The 15,952-nt window shown below is 35.2% G+C and overlaps 1 protein-coding gene across 17 annotated transcripts in view; it reads right to left on the bottom strand.

The window, feature by feature from the left end:
- Window positions 1-15,952, bottom strand: part of HERC1 (HECT and RLD domain containing E3 ubiquitin protein ligase family member 1) — a 162,305-nt gene that overhangs the window by 120,459 nt on the left and 25,894 nt on the right. For 15 of the 17 annotated variants that reach the window (XM_045581729.1, XM_036439557.2, XM_045581761.1 and 12 more), the window contains exons 3-8: window positions 12,928-13,023; window positions 7,480-7,674; window positions 6,383-6,694; window positions 3,922-4,018; window positions 3,212-3,355; window positions 2,180-2,307 (exon numbers count right to left, since the gene is read on the bottom strand). In XM_045581729.1, coding sequence (XP_045437685.1) covers window positions 2,180-2,307; window positions 3,212-3,355; window positions 3,922-4,018; window positions 6,383-6,694; window positions 7,480-7,674; window positions 12,928-13,023 — 972 coding nt within the window. Of the gene's footprint in view, window positions 1-2,179; window positions 2,308-3,211; window positions 3,356-3,921; window positions 4,019-6,382; window positions 6,695-7,479; window positions 7,675-12,927; window positions 13,024-15,952 lie in introns of those variants that run through there. The other 2 variants (XM_045581764.1, XM_045581772.1) reach the window with 2 other exon arrangements.

The raw sequence follows: 15,952 nt of genomic DNA, 5'->3' as shown, positions 1-15,952 counted from the left end.
ATATACATACTGTATCACTCTTCATATGGTGGTGAGTTAGCACTGAAGAGGCCTGAGGGACTGAGATGAACCAAGGAAAAAGTAGATGTTCATTTCATGCTCAGCAAGTAGTATAATGGTAAACAGAACTACCCTTACCATTCAAAAGTACTTCTCTCTCACTTTATTTTTTTCTCAGTTTATGTATTTGACTTCACATAACTAACTTAGTATACTCATAGAGCAAACAATTTACATGTTTCTTTAGAATTTAGTGTACTGAATTTATTACTATTATTATATTACTAGAGGCCAGGTGTACTAATTCATGCACCAGTAGAGTCCCATGGCCTGGCCTGAGGGATTGGACCAAAACTGGCTCTCCGACATCCCCTGAGGAGTTCCAGATTTCGAGAGAGTGCAGGCCAGTCTGAGGGAGGTTAACCAACCAGGGAGGGACGGAGGGAGGGTTCCAGGGCATGTCTGACCTGTCTCGCTCTGTCCCAATTGGTTGAACCCCAGGAGCAAGCTAATCTACTAGTCAGAGCATCTGTCCCCATGTGGTCAGTGCACATCATAGAGACTGGTGGGCTGGTTGATTGTCTGCCCCCTGGTGGTCAGTTCACATCAGAGCGAGCAGTTGAGCAGCCTTAGTATATCATTAGCATGTTACACTTTGATTGGTTGAATGGACTACTGGATGACCAGACACTCAGCATATTAGGATTTTATTATATAGGAGGATTAGCAACTAATAGTTAAGCAGTACTTCTTGGTTTATAGAAACTTTCCATTTAAATAATAGTTATTTAAGATCATTTGTAAGAAAGTAGGAATTATTACTCCTCTCTTACAAAAGAAGCATTGATGCTCAAGGGAGGTTGGTGATTTGTCTGTGGTTATACAACAGATAGATGAGCATCTTCTGGCTTCAATTCACTGACTCTTAGCACAAAACTCTCAGTGAGAAAGATGTAAAAGAGAAGTTTTAAGTTTTAAGGTAGCAACCAGCATTGTAACAAATGACTAATGTAGTGAAGTACAAGGTGATAGTTTGAGGTACCGTGTTTCCCCGAAAATAAGACCTAGCACATGGAAAGATAAGACATCCCCTGAAAATAAAACCTAGCGCAACTTTGGGAGAAAAAATTAATATAAGACACTATCTTATTTTGGGGGAAACAGGATAGATTATTAAAATTTTATTAATTGTGTTTTTTTTAGAGAGAGAGAAGGGCTGGATGAGAGAGGGAGAGAAGAGAGGTGAGAGAGGAGAAGGGGAGAGGAAAAAGAAGGGAGAGGAGAGAGAGAGAAAGAAACATGGATTTGTTGCTCCAGTTATTTATGTAGTCATTGCTTCATTTTTATATGTGTCCTGGCTGAGGACAGAGCCTGCAACCTTGGTGTATGGGGATGACGTTCTAACCAACTTAGCTAACCAGCCAGAGCATGAGGTAGATTTTTTAGGATACAAGGCATTCAAGTCTCTCCAAAAAATTTTTTTAATTATATGTTAATTTTCACTTTGCTGCTCATCTGCCTTTTGATTTAGTTTGAAAACATTTTTATACCACTACTTGGTACATAAGTGATTCCTATATGTAAGAGAATGAGTGGTTAGCACCCTTTTTGACTGTCATTGCTGTGGATATAAGCAGGAAATTAGTGTCAGTCTATCATCATACCAGGTCCCTTTTCATCAACAACAACTGAAGGGAAGTCAAGATACTCATGTATAAGTTCGAAAGTTTATAAAGAGATTGTAAAATTCTGACTATCCTAAGCCTGACTAACCCTTTCTTGGGACACCTAAACCTCTCAGATTATTTTCCATATGGAAATGTTCTCCTTACCCTCTTTTTTGATTACCTTCTTGCTTTGTTAGTTCATATCACTGGTTCCAGCAAGAACTAGTCTCTCTTTCTCCTACTATCCATGATTTTTAGGAAAACACTTAAGAGTTGCTGAGTGCTAGCAGGTTTTATAAAACCATTTTAATATAAAGAACAGGGGGCTAAGGGCAGGTTTACCTGGGTCACACAGGTCAGATCAGAAAATATGATTCCTTCTTAGATACTGTACTTCAAACAGGAGAAAATATATATGTTTTAAATCTTTTTTAACTTTAAATTTTGAATTACTTTTTTGTCTCCTAGTTCTAGGAAATGATATAAGCCTTCATGCTCATCCTTAGTCTTACCTGCCCTGTTGATGTCAAAGAAAGTGAAGACTGGCTCCCAGCACAAACTTTGCGTATGAACATTCCTTGTAAAGCTTCAATAACTTTAGGTTTATACACCCTATTGGTATCACCATGGCCAAGTTTGCCTATGTAAATAAACACATTCAGGTTAAATAATTTATTTGTTTTAAAGAACTTCTGTTCTTGCAATTAAAACCACTTTAAAATAGATATAGAAAATTATTTTTGTTTTTCTCTCCTTTTATAGTGATATTTCTAACTTCAAATTTGCTGATACACTAAATAGCTCCTATATTAGAGTGCATATGAAGTAATTGTTTCTAATTTTTAAAAAGATTTAATAGTTCATGAACTAGAAAACTTGGCAAATCACTAAAGAAGAAAAATAAGTGGCTAACATATATTCAACCTTACTAAGAACCAAAAATAAATTATATTATTTTCACTATTGAAATAATTTTTAAAATTATCTTACTTTAATACCTAGTGGGGTATTAAAGAATATGGGGAAGTGCGCATTCTCACATTGCTAATAGCAGTGTCTAAGTAAAGTGGACAAAGATTCAGTCATTCATTGTACTGTTTTTAATACTGAAAAAAATTGGAAACTCTCTAGATACTCAACAATAAACTGGTTTTATAAGTTGTGCTACAATCACATAAAAGAATATTTTGAGAATATTAAAAGAAAAATGTAGAGCCATGCTTGTTGACATAAAAAATACTCATAAAATACTGTTAGATAAAAACCAGAGGTTATTAAATAATATCTATGGTAAATATAGGCATGCTTTGGTTTTTAAAAAAACATCTGTGCAGCAATATAGAGTATGTACATATTTAGATGTCTATCTACCAAAGCTTTAACAATGGTAACAGCAAAATTTGTAGAAACAGTTCATTTTAGGTTTTTTAATTTCTATCATCAGTATTTGGGTTTTTCTACAATAGACATGTACAGCTGAAAAATAATTTTTAAAAATCTCAAGAAAAAAGGCCAAAGTAATCAACAAGTAAATTTTTACATACCATTGTCTCCTCCTCCAAACGACCATACAGTTCTCCCATCTTTAGATAAAGCAATAGTATGTGAACTGCCACAAGAAACTTCTCCTACATTGCTAATGTCTTTTACTAATGTTGGAATGTTACGGCTATTACTGTCACCGTGACCTTGGTAAAACACAACAAAAAAGAAATATTAACTCCTTTTCTTTCGGCCATTACTTCACAGCTGGAATACACATTAAATAGAATTAATGCATTTTTTAATACAGATAAATATGAAAAACAGAATCATTTCTATCATCTTCTCTCATCCAATCTTCTAGGCAACTCCCAAACTCTGTCACCCATTCTATCCAATGACTATTAGGACATTCTATTTTTGCTCCTCTCAGAGCACTTTGTCAAATGCTACCCAGTATCATGCTCATATTGATTTGTTTTCCCTTCCACTCGCTTATACACATCAAGATCATGATGGTATCTTTCTTATCATTGAAATCCTGCAGTGCCTGCTCATAGTACACACTCAGTAAATACTTGATAGATTTCATTACATTTTGTAATTTTAGCACCAAAATCTAGGTATTCTGTATATAAACTTATCTTCCTCTGAACTTAAAAACTAACAAAATAAATTACAGTCTTTGGCCTATTAATTCTAGTCTCACTCAATAACCATCATTATTTTCTATTTTTCTATGAGAATAATTTCAATTAGAAAAAAAAGTTACCTAATCTTCCAAAGTCTCCTTCACCCCATGTGTACAATTCACCATCCTCTGTTACAGCAGCGCTATGTCTATATCCAGCCGACACACAAACAACTACCTGCATTGTACACAAAGTGAATTTCATGAACACAAAGAGGATAAAACATATATCGTAATAGCAACTCCCCAACCCTAAATATAGCAGCCTAATCCCTTGCAATAATATTATATCACTACTCAAGTCTTTACTCAAAGAGTTGGAGAGAGCTAAACTCATGGAACAAAAAAAAAAAAAAAAAAAAAAAAAAAAAAAAAAAAAAAAAAAAAAGTTAAAATAAAACCTCTAATCCTGGCTAATCAAGTAAAACTCATTGTATAATAGAAAGATCTAAGCCGTATATAAGCTTACATTAACTAAACTCCTGATAGTAATTTTTACCCTCAAGTAAAAACTATACACCCTCAGTTATGTGGTTGGTAAGCAAAAATTAGGGGAATAAAGGCATGTACCAATATATTTTGGGGACCACTCATACCTTTAACACTGATCAAAATCACTAACTACTGAAAAAGATACATAAGGAAAAAATTTACACCAATAACTCCATGTCCTTTCAATTTCTAGTTTCTCTAATATAAAAAATTAGAACTAATTTTAAAAAGAATTGTAATTAAGGAAGAAAGGAGGTACAAAGAAAACATAACTTCAAATAGTGTTTATCTAAAGTACCTTAGAGCCTCATATTCAACATTTTATCAAGTATCCCCTGATATTGTTAAGTGGATTCCAAAGGTCACTGCTTAGGGGTTGATGTCTCAATTAAAATACTGCAAGTTACAATAAACTAAAATTCATTTGATTAGCTAACCTTGTCAACCAACCTCCCATGAAGGAAAAGTATCCCACATGTAATTCTGATATAAAATTAAAACTTAGCCCTAGCCGGTTTGGCTCAGCAGATATAATGTCAATCTGTGGACTGAAGGGTCTCAGGTTAGATTCCAGTCAAGGGCTCATATCTAGGTTGCAGGCTCGACCTCTGGCCCTGGTTGAGTGTGTGTGGGAGACAATCAAGTAATGTCTCTCTCTCTCAATCGATGTTTCTCTCACTCTGTCTCTCCCCCTCCCTTCTACTCTCCTAAAAAATCAATGGGAAAATATCCTCCAGTGATGATTAACAAAAAAAATTTTGAAACTTAAACATTAACAGATTTCTATGTGAGGGAACTTTCATGGAAAGAATACAATCTTAAAATAGAGAGACCTATGTAATTGCATATCATTATATACTCAGGAAGGAGATTGTGTTGATTTGCGTGTGACCTTGGGCAAGTTACTTAGCCACTTTAAAAGCCTCATGTCAAACTTCAATGGGAAGACAGGGGATTGTCTTCCCATTGAAGTTTGACATGACAGGGGAGGGGTGCAAGGAAGGGAGGGAAGTGATCAACCAAAGGATTTATATGCATAAACAAAGGACTATATAAGCATAAACAATGGACACAGACACTAGAAGGGTGAGGGCATGTGTGGGGGTTGGGAGGGTAGCCAGAGCAAGGTCAATGGGGAAAAAGGAGATATCGATATATGTAATATTATATATAATACTTTAAACAATAAAATTAAAAAACATACATAAATATGTATATACATATATACTATATACATTTGAGATAATATTTGAAAAATATTCTCTCTCAAAATTTTTAGTTACAAATGCTGTTTTAAATCTTTTTAAAAATGAATTTATTTAAAATGTGAATCATTTTATACTACAGGATTTGTATATATGTTTCTTGTAAAATATGAAACAAAATCTTTTTTTTTTTTTTTACAAAAAAAATCAGATCAGAAAAAGTAAACATATGAAATGACAATTTCAATATTGTTTTCATAAAAGCAAGCTTTTCTTATTAAACTTTTAGGATGGATTTAAGATGCATAAAGCAGAAACCAGGGATATTATAACTATGACAACACACAATTTGGGGACCTAATGAAACTGCAGACCCTGAAAAAAAAGCCTTATGTAAGTTTCTGTTAAAATGCTACCTCCTCCAAGAGAACTCTGACCTCATTATCTAATATCACACTCCTCACTCAAGTTAGTATCTATTACATTACTCAATTTTCCTTTACTATTATTTGAAATTATCTGTTTGTTTACTTATTTATTATCTTTATCCCACTGATTAAAGCTCCATGAGAGCAAGGGGGCCTGAAGTTCCTTAGAGCCCTAAATTCAGTTTTCTTACCTGTGAAATGAAAAAATAACTACCCGAATAAGGTTATTATAAGAATTAAAATTAAATAATGTATGTGAAAATGTTTCATAAACCATAAAAGAACTATTTAAAAGATAATCCATAGAGCTGGGGGAATGCAACTTCAGAAGGAACACAACAAAATCTGAAAGATATTGTCAGTTATAGCACCAGTGCATCTAATTATTTTTTTTAAGTTAAAAAAGAAAGCACATACCTTTCCTTGAAGAGGGCCCTGAATAAGCTTGGGATATTTCTGTGTTGAACTATTTCCATGTCCCAGTTTCCCATAATCACCATCTCCCCAACTGAAGACTTCTCCTTCTGTGGTAAAAGCTAAAGTGTGACCATCAGATCCTTTGGAAGATGAAACCTTTTTAATGGACCTGTGAGGCTCAAATGTTAACTTTTTTAAAGTAGACTGATTATTAGAATCTCCAAGGCCCAGTCTCCCATAGCTGCCTTTACCACAAGCTCTGACAGAGCCATCCGTAGAAATGACAAAAGTGCAGTATTGTCCAGCTTCAATCTATAAGCAAACAAATAGAAATGTAAATATAAAATGCTTCTGTTAGAATCAATGTGTTAATATTTACGGTTGGTTTTAACAAAGAGGCTCAAAAGAAGTCTTTTAAAGCTAACTAGGGCATGGATCTTCATAGAGATTGAAAAGTAAATAGAAAATTAAGAAAATCATTAATGGCCTTTTCATGTTGCCTTTGTTATGCTCAAATTAACATATATTTTCTCTTTCCAGGTCATTTACCTGGTCATGATTCAATGAAACAACGAAGTAAAATGTTTTAACCTCCTCTTATAATTAAAGGACAAGAAATAAAATGTTCCTATAAATTCCTTAGGGTCCATTATGGAACCATATTATATTCTAAATTCATTTAAAAATGTTTTAATGAAAATAATAATAAAATAGAACATCTAGCTTAGCTAATGGTAGTTACAAATGTAAAAAGTGACCATAATAGAAAAATGAAATACCAATCTGGCAAAAGGAAAATTCCAGTTTTTATTTAGTATTACCACCTACGTTGAATATAATGTTAAGTATGTTGCCACTCATAATTCTTTTTAAAAATCCAGATCCCAACTTAACTTTTTAAAACCTGGGAATAGCGTTAGGGAAATGGGGGACTAAAAACATTTTTTCTATTAAAATGAAAAAACTGACACAGTATGATATAGAAACAATAGATATAAGAAACAGTCAAGAATCTTCACTCATTTAAAAAACACTTTTATAATTATTTAAAGCAAACCCTCTCATCTACCAATCTGTAAGATATGCAAATAACTCACCGTCTGAGCATCAGAGAAACTGGGAGCCAGCTTGGGCTGTAATATTTTCTCCTGCGTGCCTTCTACCAACTGATGGCTACTATTGCTCCCCCAAACATAAACCTCACAGGTTTCTGAGACAATGGGAGCATCACCAGTCTGAATGCTATCTGGGCTAGCACATGTTCTTGAGTAATCAGAAGCCATTCTGCAAACCTATTAAAATTAAAAACATACAATGCATTGTCAAAATATTTTTAAAGTAGACATTTTAATAAATATCCTGTAATTACTGTTAACTTTCCTTCTTCTAAAACTCCCAACTGCTCAAATAACCTAACAACTCATCCATTCTTAAACATAAATGGCTAGACTATATACTACTATAGAATAAAACACTAAAAGATTCAAATAAAGATGACAAAAATAGGAAGATGGAGATACACAAGCAAACCTTTTTAACTAAAAATTTTGCTATTGCATACAATAGCATTATAAAAAACAGAGCTTACCAAAGTAGGAAAAAAATCACCATTGATAATCCCCTCACCATAATACAATAAATGTTATACTTTTTACATATGCCCTTCCAGAATTTTATCTTCTTTTACAGTTATTACCGTGGATGTATAAAAGTGATGATACCACTCCAGCCAGTTTGGCTCAGTGGATAGAGCTTTCTTCAAAGTGTTCTGGGTTCAATTCTGATCAAGGGCACGTACCTAAGTTGCAGGCTCCTCCCTCACCCAGGCCCTGGTCAGAGCTTGTGCAGGAGGCAACCAACTGATGTGTTTCTTTCACATTGATATTTCTCTTTGTCTTTCTCTCTCTCTTCCACTGTCTCTAAAAACCAATGGAAAAGTATCCTCAGGTGAGAATTTTTTTAAAAAGTAATGATATAAAAGACTCATGCAAAATTTCCATATTGTCTACCTACTCTTCCTAATTGAATTGATAATATTCCATTTAATATAAAAATCACAATTCATTTAACTATTGTACTTTCATTTAACTGGTCATTTAGATTCTTCCTACTTATTTGTAATATAAGCTATTTTTAATATATTTGTTATGACATTTTTATTACTTCCTTAGTAAATCTAAAGAAAACTCAGAAATTGGACTACTAAATAAAAAAATAATAACAATCTTATGATTCTTGACACATACTATACTAAACTGCTTTCCAAAACAGTACTACAGCATTATTTTATCACTAGGGCTATCCTAAAAACAGTAATAGTCCAGAGCAATTCAATAGTCACACATACAGTATACACATATATACATAAAATAAAAATCATGACTTATTTACCATTTGTGTTGAATATAATGGTAAAGTTTATTGCCATGCATAATGCTTTTTAAAAATTCAGGCTTTTTTCCCATCCCATCAATCCTACCAAAACTGAAGAACCCAGGATAGCCATCCCAGTTACCCTACCCAAGAAATACAGTGATATGAGTACAAGTTTCCACTACATCCATACCAATAATAAGTATTGTGCTTTTTTTCTTTTGTGCAAACTTAAGTGGGGGAAAAAGGATGCATTATTTTAACTTCTCATTTCCATATTATCAATAGAACTAAAGTTTCTCCATCTGGTTGTTTTGTTATTTATTTATTGGGGCTTAATAGATTTTACTGACTTGTATGAAGTCCATACAATACAGATATTAACCCTAACTATAACTGTTGGCAATACATTGTCTGCCTTTTAATTTTTTCTCTGAATCAAATGAAAAAATAAAAGACAAATCTTCAATAGTCAATATATTTTATTACCAACCCATTACATAAAGGAAATAGAGTAATTTAAGTCAAAATCTTTAAATAGTATCTACAATGGAATAATATGTGTCTAGACAAATATTTTCCAGTGAAAAAATGAGGACAGTTCTGAAAACATACAACATATGTATAAGGGAAGATTGCCAGTCCCTAATAAAATATCTGAAATTTTGCTGGAGATGAAAGGATAGTGGGTCCAAGTGAGTTAGAATATTTCATCTAAATATATATCTATATATAAAAAAGTCTAAGTGACCAACTGTACATCCGTCTGGCTTTCTGACCAACCAGCTGGTACATATAACGCACATTGACATATTAAAAATAAACATTGCAATGGTAAGATATGTACACAGATAATAATTTAAAAAAATAAATAATAAAAATAAACATTGACTCGCTCATGCACAATATATATAAAGCTTTCACTGGCGCCAATCACACGCATATGTTTAAATCTGTCATTGTCAATCGTGAATTTGATTGACATTTCTATTATAAAGAAAGGGTGAATAGCAATATTAAAATATTCCTTCTAATTAATTTCCTTTCAATGTGCATGAATTTGTGCACTGGGCCACTAGAATTACTATAATATGACTTATAAGAATAATCATAGCCACCACTCCTCCTCTCCCCAAAGACAGAAAAGGGAGGCAGAAAAAAAGTCTACTCACAGAGCTTACAAACGTATTTTTTGAGAACAATTAGGAGGTGGATGGGATTCAGGGAAGATGACAATAGCAGGAGCAACATAGTTTTCTAAACATTCTGGATCACCACAGAGAGCAACTAGAAGGCAAAATTTTCTCAGTGGTTAGAGCATCAGTCTGCAGACAGAAAGGTTGTGGGTTTGCTTCCAGTCAAGGGCACGTACCTCGGTTGCTGGCTTGATTCCTGCCCCACGTAAGGGAGGAAACCAATCAATGTGTCTCTCTCACATTGATGTTTCTCTTTCTCTGTCTCTCTCCCTCCCTTCCACTCTCTCTGTAAATCAAAATTCCAAAACCATGCTTAGTATTCATAACAAAATCAATGGTAGTTCCAATAACTCCAAATATATATTGGGGGAAACAAACCACCACCTAACACAAAATCTGTGTGGTAATGACATTTGTGCAGGGGGAAGCAACAGAGTGTCTGACAGACCTCAGAACAAAACAAAACAAAACAAAACAAAACAAAACAAGAAGAAGAAGAAAGAAAGAAAAGAAACAAAATAAAACAACCAATCAGGTAGCCACTGAAAAGAAGAGTGAACCAAGCTAAGAATACCAGTTGCAACTGAGAAAAGCTGTGCTCTCTCTGACAGCAGATAAGTACAAGGGGTCCATGATGAAAAGTTTAAAACCTACTAGTAGAGCAATCTAGCTCTTGTGAACTCTTGAAATTGATATCCTTTTACAGGACAGTGCACCCACGCTGAGGAGAAACTACTGGAAGTGAAATAAAAATTTAACAGAATACAGTTAACAGAAAGGATACAGTAGGGAAGAGGAACACAGTGAGGAAACATTACATAAAAACAATAGAAGGAAGGAGGCCAAAGATGAAACAATATAAGCTTCACTATAGATAATAATTCAATGGACTAAAACTCAAATCTATCAGTTTAAATCTATCAGTTCATAATGTTTTTCAAATGAAATCAATTGGTCAAGTTTGGAGGATGACGGGAGATTGAGTCATTAAACTGAAACCTAGTAAAGTAAAATCAGTGTTTAATAAAAAATCAGGTGAGGGAAATCAAGCTTTTATTCTGCCTTTTCTAAATGAATAGTAGCGAAGTAACCAAGTGGTCAATAAAGGAATCATTTCTTTATGAAAACATTCTAATTAGTAAATTAAAGAGGATGATAGAACACCACCATTTTGCAACCAAGCACAAATGAATTAATAGAACACGTCATGAAGTATCAGGGCTGTTAATACCACGAAAAAAGAGAAAGTGATGAAAGATTACATCATGTATATAATCTTGCCAAAGTCTCTGGATCCACCAGTCAATTTTCAGAAAATACACAGGACCTACTGAATTGGATTATGAGTAATTAGCAAAATTCAGATTGTAGGCAATTCTGAAAAAAAACAGGTTTCTGAACAAATACAATGAAGGAAAGGGGGGGAAAATGGAGGGAAGCGTTGGATTAAAAGATTTAAGACTTAAAAAAAAAATTTCTAATTGATTTTAGAGAAAGGGGGAGGGAGACAAACATCGATGTGAGAGAGAAACATCACTCAGCTGCCTCAGGCACACCCCTAACTGGGGATCGAATCCACAACCTGAGTATGTGCCCGGCCGGGAATCAAACTGGTGACTTTTCATTGCACAGAAAGACCCTCAACCAACTGAACCACACTGGCCAGAGCAAGACTTTTTTTGTTGTTGTTAATCGTTACCGGATAATATCTTTTCCATTGATTTTTAGAGAATGGAAGGAGAGGAGAGGAGGAGAAAAGCACTGATATGAGAAAAATACACAGATTGGTTGCCTCCCACATGAGCCCACATGGGACCAGGAATGGAACCTGCAACCCATGCACAGGTCCTTCAGTTCACAAGCCAACGCTCTAACCACTGAACCCACTGGCCAGGGGAAGAACAGAGACATAGGTATTAAAATCACTTCAATAGTACACAATAATGGGCAAGACTGAACTATACATAGTGTCTAAGGATGTACACCTGTAAAGAACTATAAAGAAATGCAACAAAGTAATTACAATACAATTTCAACTTACAATGGCTCGATTTAGAACTGTTTTACTTTAAGATGGTTTAGAAGTGATATGCATAATAAACTACATGAGATATTCAACACTTTACTATAAAATAGGCTTGCTGAAACCGATTTGGCTCAGTGGATAGAGCATTGGTCTGCGGACAGAAGGGTCCCAGATTCAATTCCGGTCAAGGGCATGTACCTTGGTTGTGGGCACATCCCTAGTGGGGGGTGGTGCAGGAGGCAGCTGATCGATGTTTCTCTCTCGTTGATATTTCTAACTCTCTATTTCTGTATCCTTCTCCCTTCCTCTCTGTAAAAAATCAATAAAATATATATATTTTTTAAAAATAGGCTTTGGGTTAGATGATTTTGCCCAACTGTAAGTTGATATAAGTGTTCTCAACATGTTTAAGGTAGGGTAGGCTAAGCTATGATGTTTGGTAGGTTACATGTATTAAATGTACTTTTGACTAAATGATATTTTAAATTTATAAGGGTTTTATTGGAATGTAACACAATCATAAGTTGATTTTAGAGCATCTGTACTCTAAAAGTCAGTGGATACCTAAGTGAGGAGGAAAAGGGTTATGGCCAGGACATAAAAGAATAAAGTTTTATTCCTTTACTTGGGTACAGATTAGAAGGATTTTTTAAAATGATAAATCACTAAACCAACATTTGTTTGTATGTCTTTCTATATCTGTTTTACTTTTTTAAAAATTACAGTTACCTTCATATGATACAAAATTCAAAATGAATAAAAGGGTATACGCTGAAAAATATGTTCCCTATCCCTGATGCCAGACACCCCAGGTCTACAGACAACCACTGATGTCACTTTCTTTTGCATCCTTTCCAGAGGTAGAACAGATTATTTTTAAGGGATAAATACATACAATAGCATTTTAACACAAAATAATTTGTAATGTAAAAGTCATGATTATTACATACCTCTTCAAAGAGACATAAAGCTGCCTCATAGAGTGAGCACAACCCATCAGATGTTCTGGTTGGTTCCCTCCACTGACTCCGATCAGCAGATGAACCCTATAATTAAAACATTGTGAGGAAGAAGACAGACATATGTATTAAAATCACAAAAACATTTGAGAACTGTTTATATGATTATGTGCATTAAGGTCAAATCTGAACATTAGGTCATGAAATCAATTTTACAAATAAATGTTATATAAGATGTGGCTATAGAGTGAAACCATAAATTAAGTGCCATGCTCTCATTGATGACCTTATTAAATAGTGATTTTTTTTCTAAGGGTCACAGGGCTTAGCAAAAAACAATCAAAGAGGCAGAATTTTACAAATTACACATTTTTGTGGTGGTCAGAATGCAGTAAATTGGATCCAGAAAATATTGTATTCCCCTGGGGCTTCCTTGCCCATCTGCCCCCAAGGATAAAGGCAAGTAGAACATAGCCAACTTGAGTGATGACCCTGACCAGAGCAGAAAGTCTGGCCCTCCCTTTTTAGTTTCAGCACAACTAAAATCCTAAGGTCAGTTCATGTGGCTACCTGACTACATAAACAACAAACATCTTTTTTTCTAACACAGCTGGAGGAAGGACAGTATAAAGCTAGGAGATTCCTTGACAAGTGAAATAAGGGAAAATGAGATAGTATCATTAAATAAGACCAAGCAATCTGAGCAATGCACAGCTAGCTAATGAATCACAAGGTTTTATCTTCCCTAACAAAGGACACTAAGGAGCAAATGGCTTACATATTCCAGGCTGTCCTGAGACCAAAGGGTCTCAGTCCCCACCCCTCTTCAATGACCTTGATGATGTTCTTTTAAAAATGAAACTAACCAGCCCTAACCAGTTTGGATTAGTAGATAGAGCCTTGGACGGACTCAAAGGTCCCAGGTTCGATTCTGGTCAAGGGCATGTACCTTGATTGAGGGCACATACCCAGTAGGGAGTGTGTAGGAGGCAGTTGATCGATGTTTCTAACTCTCTATCCCTCTCCCTTCCTCTCTGTAAAAAATAAAAAAATAAAAAAATATAAAAAAATCAATAAAATGTATTTTTTTTAAAATAAATAACTATTAAATAAAAATGAAAACTAACCAGAAGATAACCCCTAAGCCCTCTATGTGCACATTTTGGTGAATCAACATATTGAAAAACACTCTAAAAAGCTAATGAATATTCTGATAAGACTCTTCCCCTGAGACCTCCCCTAGAATTCCAGCAGGCCAGAGAGGTTAAAAGACTCAAGACAAAAAAGTCACAGCTCACTCTGGCAACAGAACTCCCAGGCGTTGTATCTCCTAAACCAGGCGTCCTCAAACTTTTTAAAGTGGGGGCCAGATCACGGTCCCTCAGAGAGCTGGAGGGCCGGACTATATGAACTACTAATTCCTACTGTAACACCTTGGCTGCGCTCACTGCCCAAAAAACCTGGCGGGCCGGATCAGACTCCTCTGCGGGCCGCATGTGGCCCCGCGGGCCGTAGTTTGAAGACCCCTGTTAAGACTTGCAATTCCTAACCCCTCAAGATTTGCAAACAGGGGAGCAGTGGGCAATAGCAGCTTGATCTGGGCTGACCCCCTGAACCTGTCTTCAAGGACCCCTTTTCTCTGATTTTTCCTCTCCTATTGCTTTTTCTACCTGAAGCCTTTCTTTTGTTTCACATTCTCCAACTTTAATAAACATACTCTCAAAATCACCTGGAGTCACATTGTGAAATCTTTCCTACAGGAAAATCAAGAACCCACACAGCGATGAAGAGCAACTCCAGGCCCAGACCCTGTCAGGTAACAACAGTAGCTCTCCGGGACTAAATGCCTACTCTCCACAGTAGGGCCCAAAGGCTATGACTAGAAATCATTCTCTCATTGAAAAATAATAAACCAGAAAATAAACTTCATCTTCATTGCTCCCTCAAATTCCCATACATATTCTTAAATCTTTAGATCACAAATATCAAATTCTTTCTCTGATTTGCCAATCCTATAATTTTGAAATTTTCATCAGTGGCATTTATTTCAAAGGATACTGTATTATAAAAATATTTATATTTAAATGAGCGAAATAAACATGTTGGCTATTTAATTTATCACTGGGTCACCAGGTACAAACCTGCTGCTACCAAAACAACTTTTCTTTTTGTTTAAGGTGGTATTTCTCAAATTTTAAAATAGACATGAATTATCTAGAGATCTTGTTAAAATACACATTCCAATTCAATAAATAAAGATGGGAGCCTGAGATTCCGCATTTCTTAACAAGCTCCCAGTTGATGCCAATGCTGCTGTCTGGTGCCCACTTTGAGTGGTAAGACTTTAGAGAACCACTTGTAGGTCTAGAGTCATACCAGAAGCCGAGTGTTCAAAATTAGTCCTTAGACACATCAAGTGTTGCTATATTAGCAAATACTTTGGGGCATAACCTCTCCAAACTCCACAATTGGGAAAAACACAATTGTAATCTTTGGCTCCACTGTTTAAAGAACCCTTCTAGTGACCATCAGACCAATAGCAGATAAGAAATAATAAGCGTGTTGTACCTTCCTAAGAGCTGGCACCAGTACCATCAATACCTTTTTTATGCTTTTCTACAGTATAGAGGAAAACGTTAAAAACTGTATAAAGTTTTTTGCCGAAACCAGTTTGGCTCAGTGGATAGAGCGTCGGCTTAGGGACTGAAAGGTCCCGGGTTCGATTCCGGTCAAGGGCATGTACTTGGTTGTGGGCACATCCCCAGTAGGGGGTGTGCAAGAGGCAGCTGATCAATGATTCTCTCTCATTGATGTTTCTGACTCTCTATCCCTCTCTCTTCCTCTCTGTAAAATATCAAAAAAAAAATATTAAAAAAAACTGTATAAAGTTTTCATAACAGACAAACCTGGGTTTAAATCCAAACTCCATCACTTTTTTGCTGTTCGACTGAAGGATAAGATCCCTTATCCTTAGACAGAAATAATGCCTATATTATATAGGGCTGTTGGGAGGATT

Source organism: Pipistrellus kuhlii, unplaced genomic scaffold (genome assembly GCF_014108245.1).
Source record: "Pipistrellus kuhlii isolate mPipKuh1 unplaced genomic scaffold, mPipKuh1.p scaffold_m20_p_1, whole genome shotgun sequence".
NCBI classification, from domain to species: Eukaryota; Metazoa; Chordata; class Mammalia; order Chiroptera; family Vespertilionidae; genus Pipistrellus; species Pipistrellus kuhlii.
Note: the sequence above shows the minus strand (reverse complement) of the source record. Positions and strands in the feature narration are given on the sequence as shown.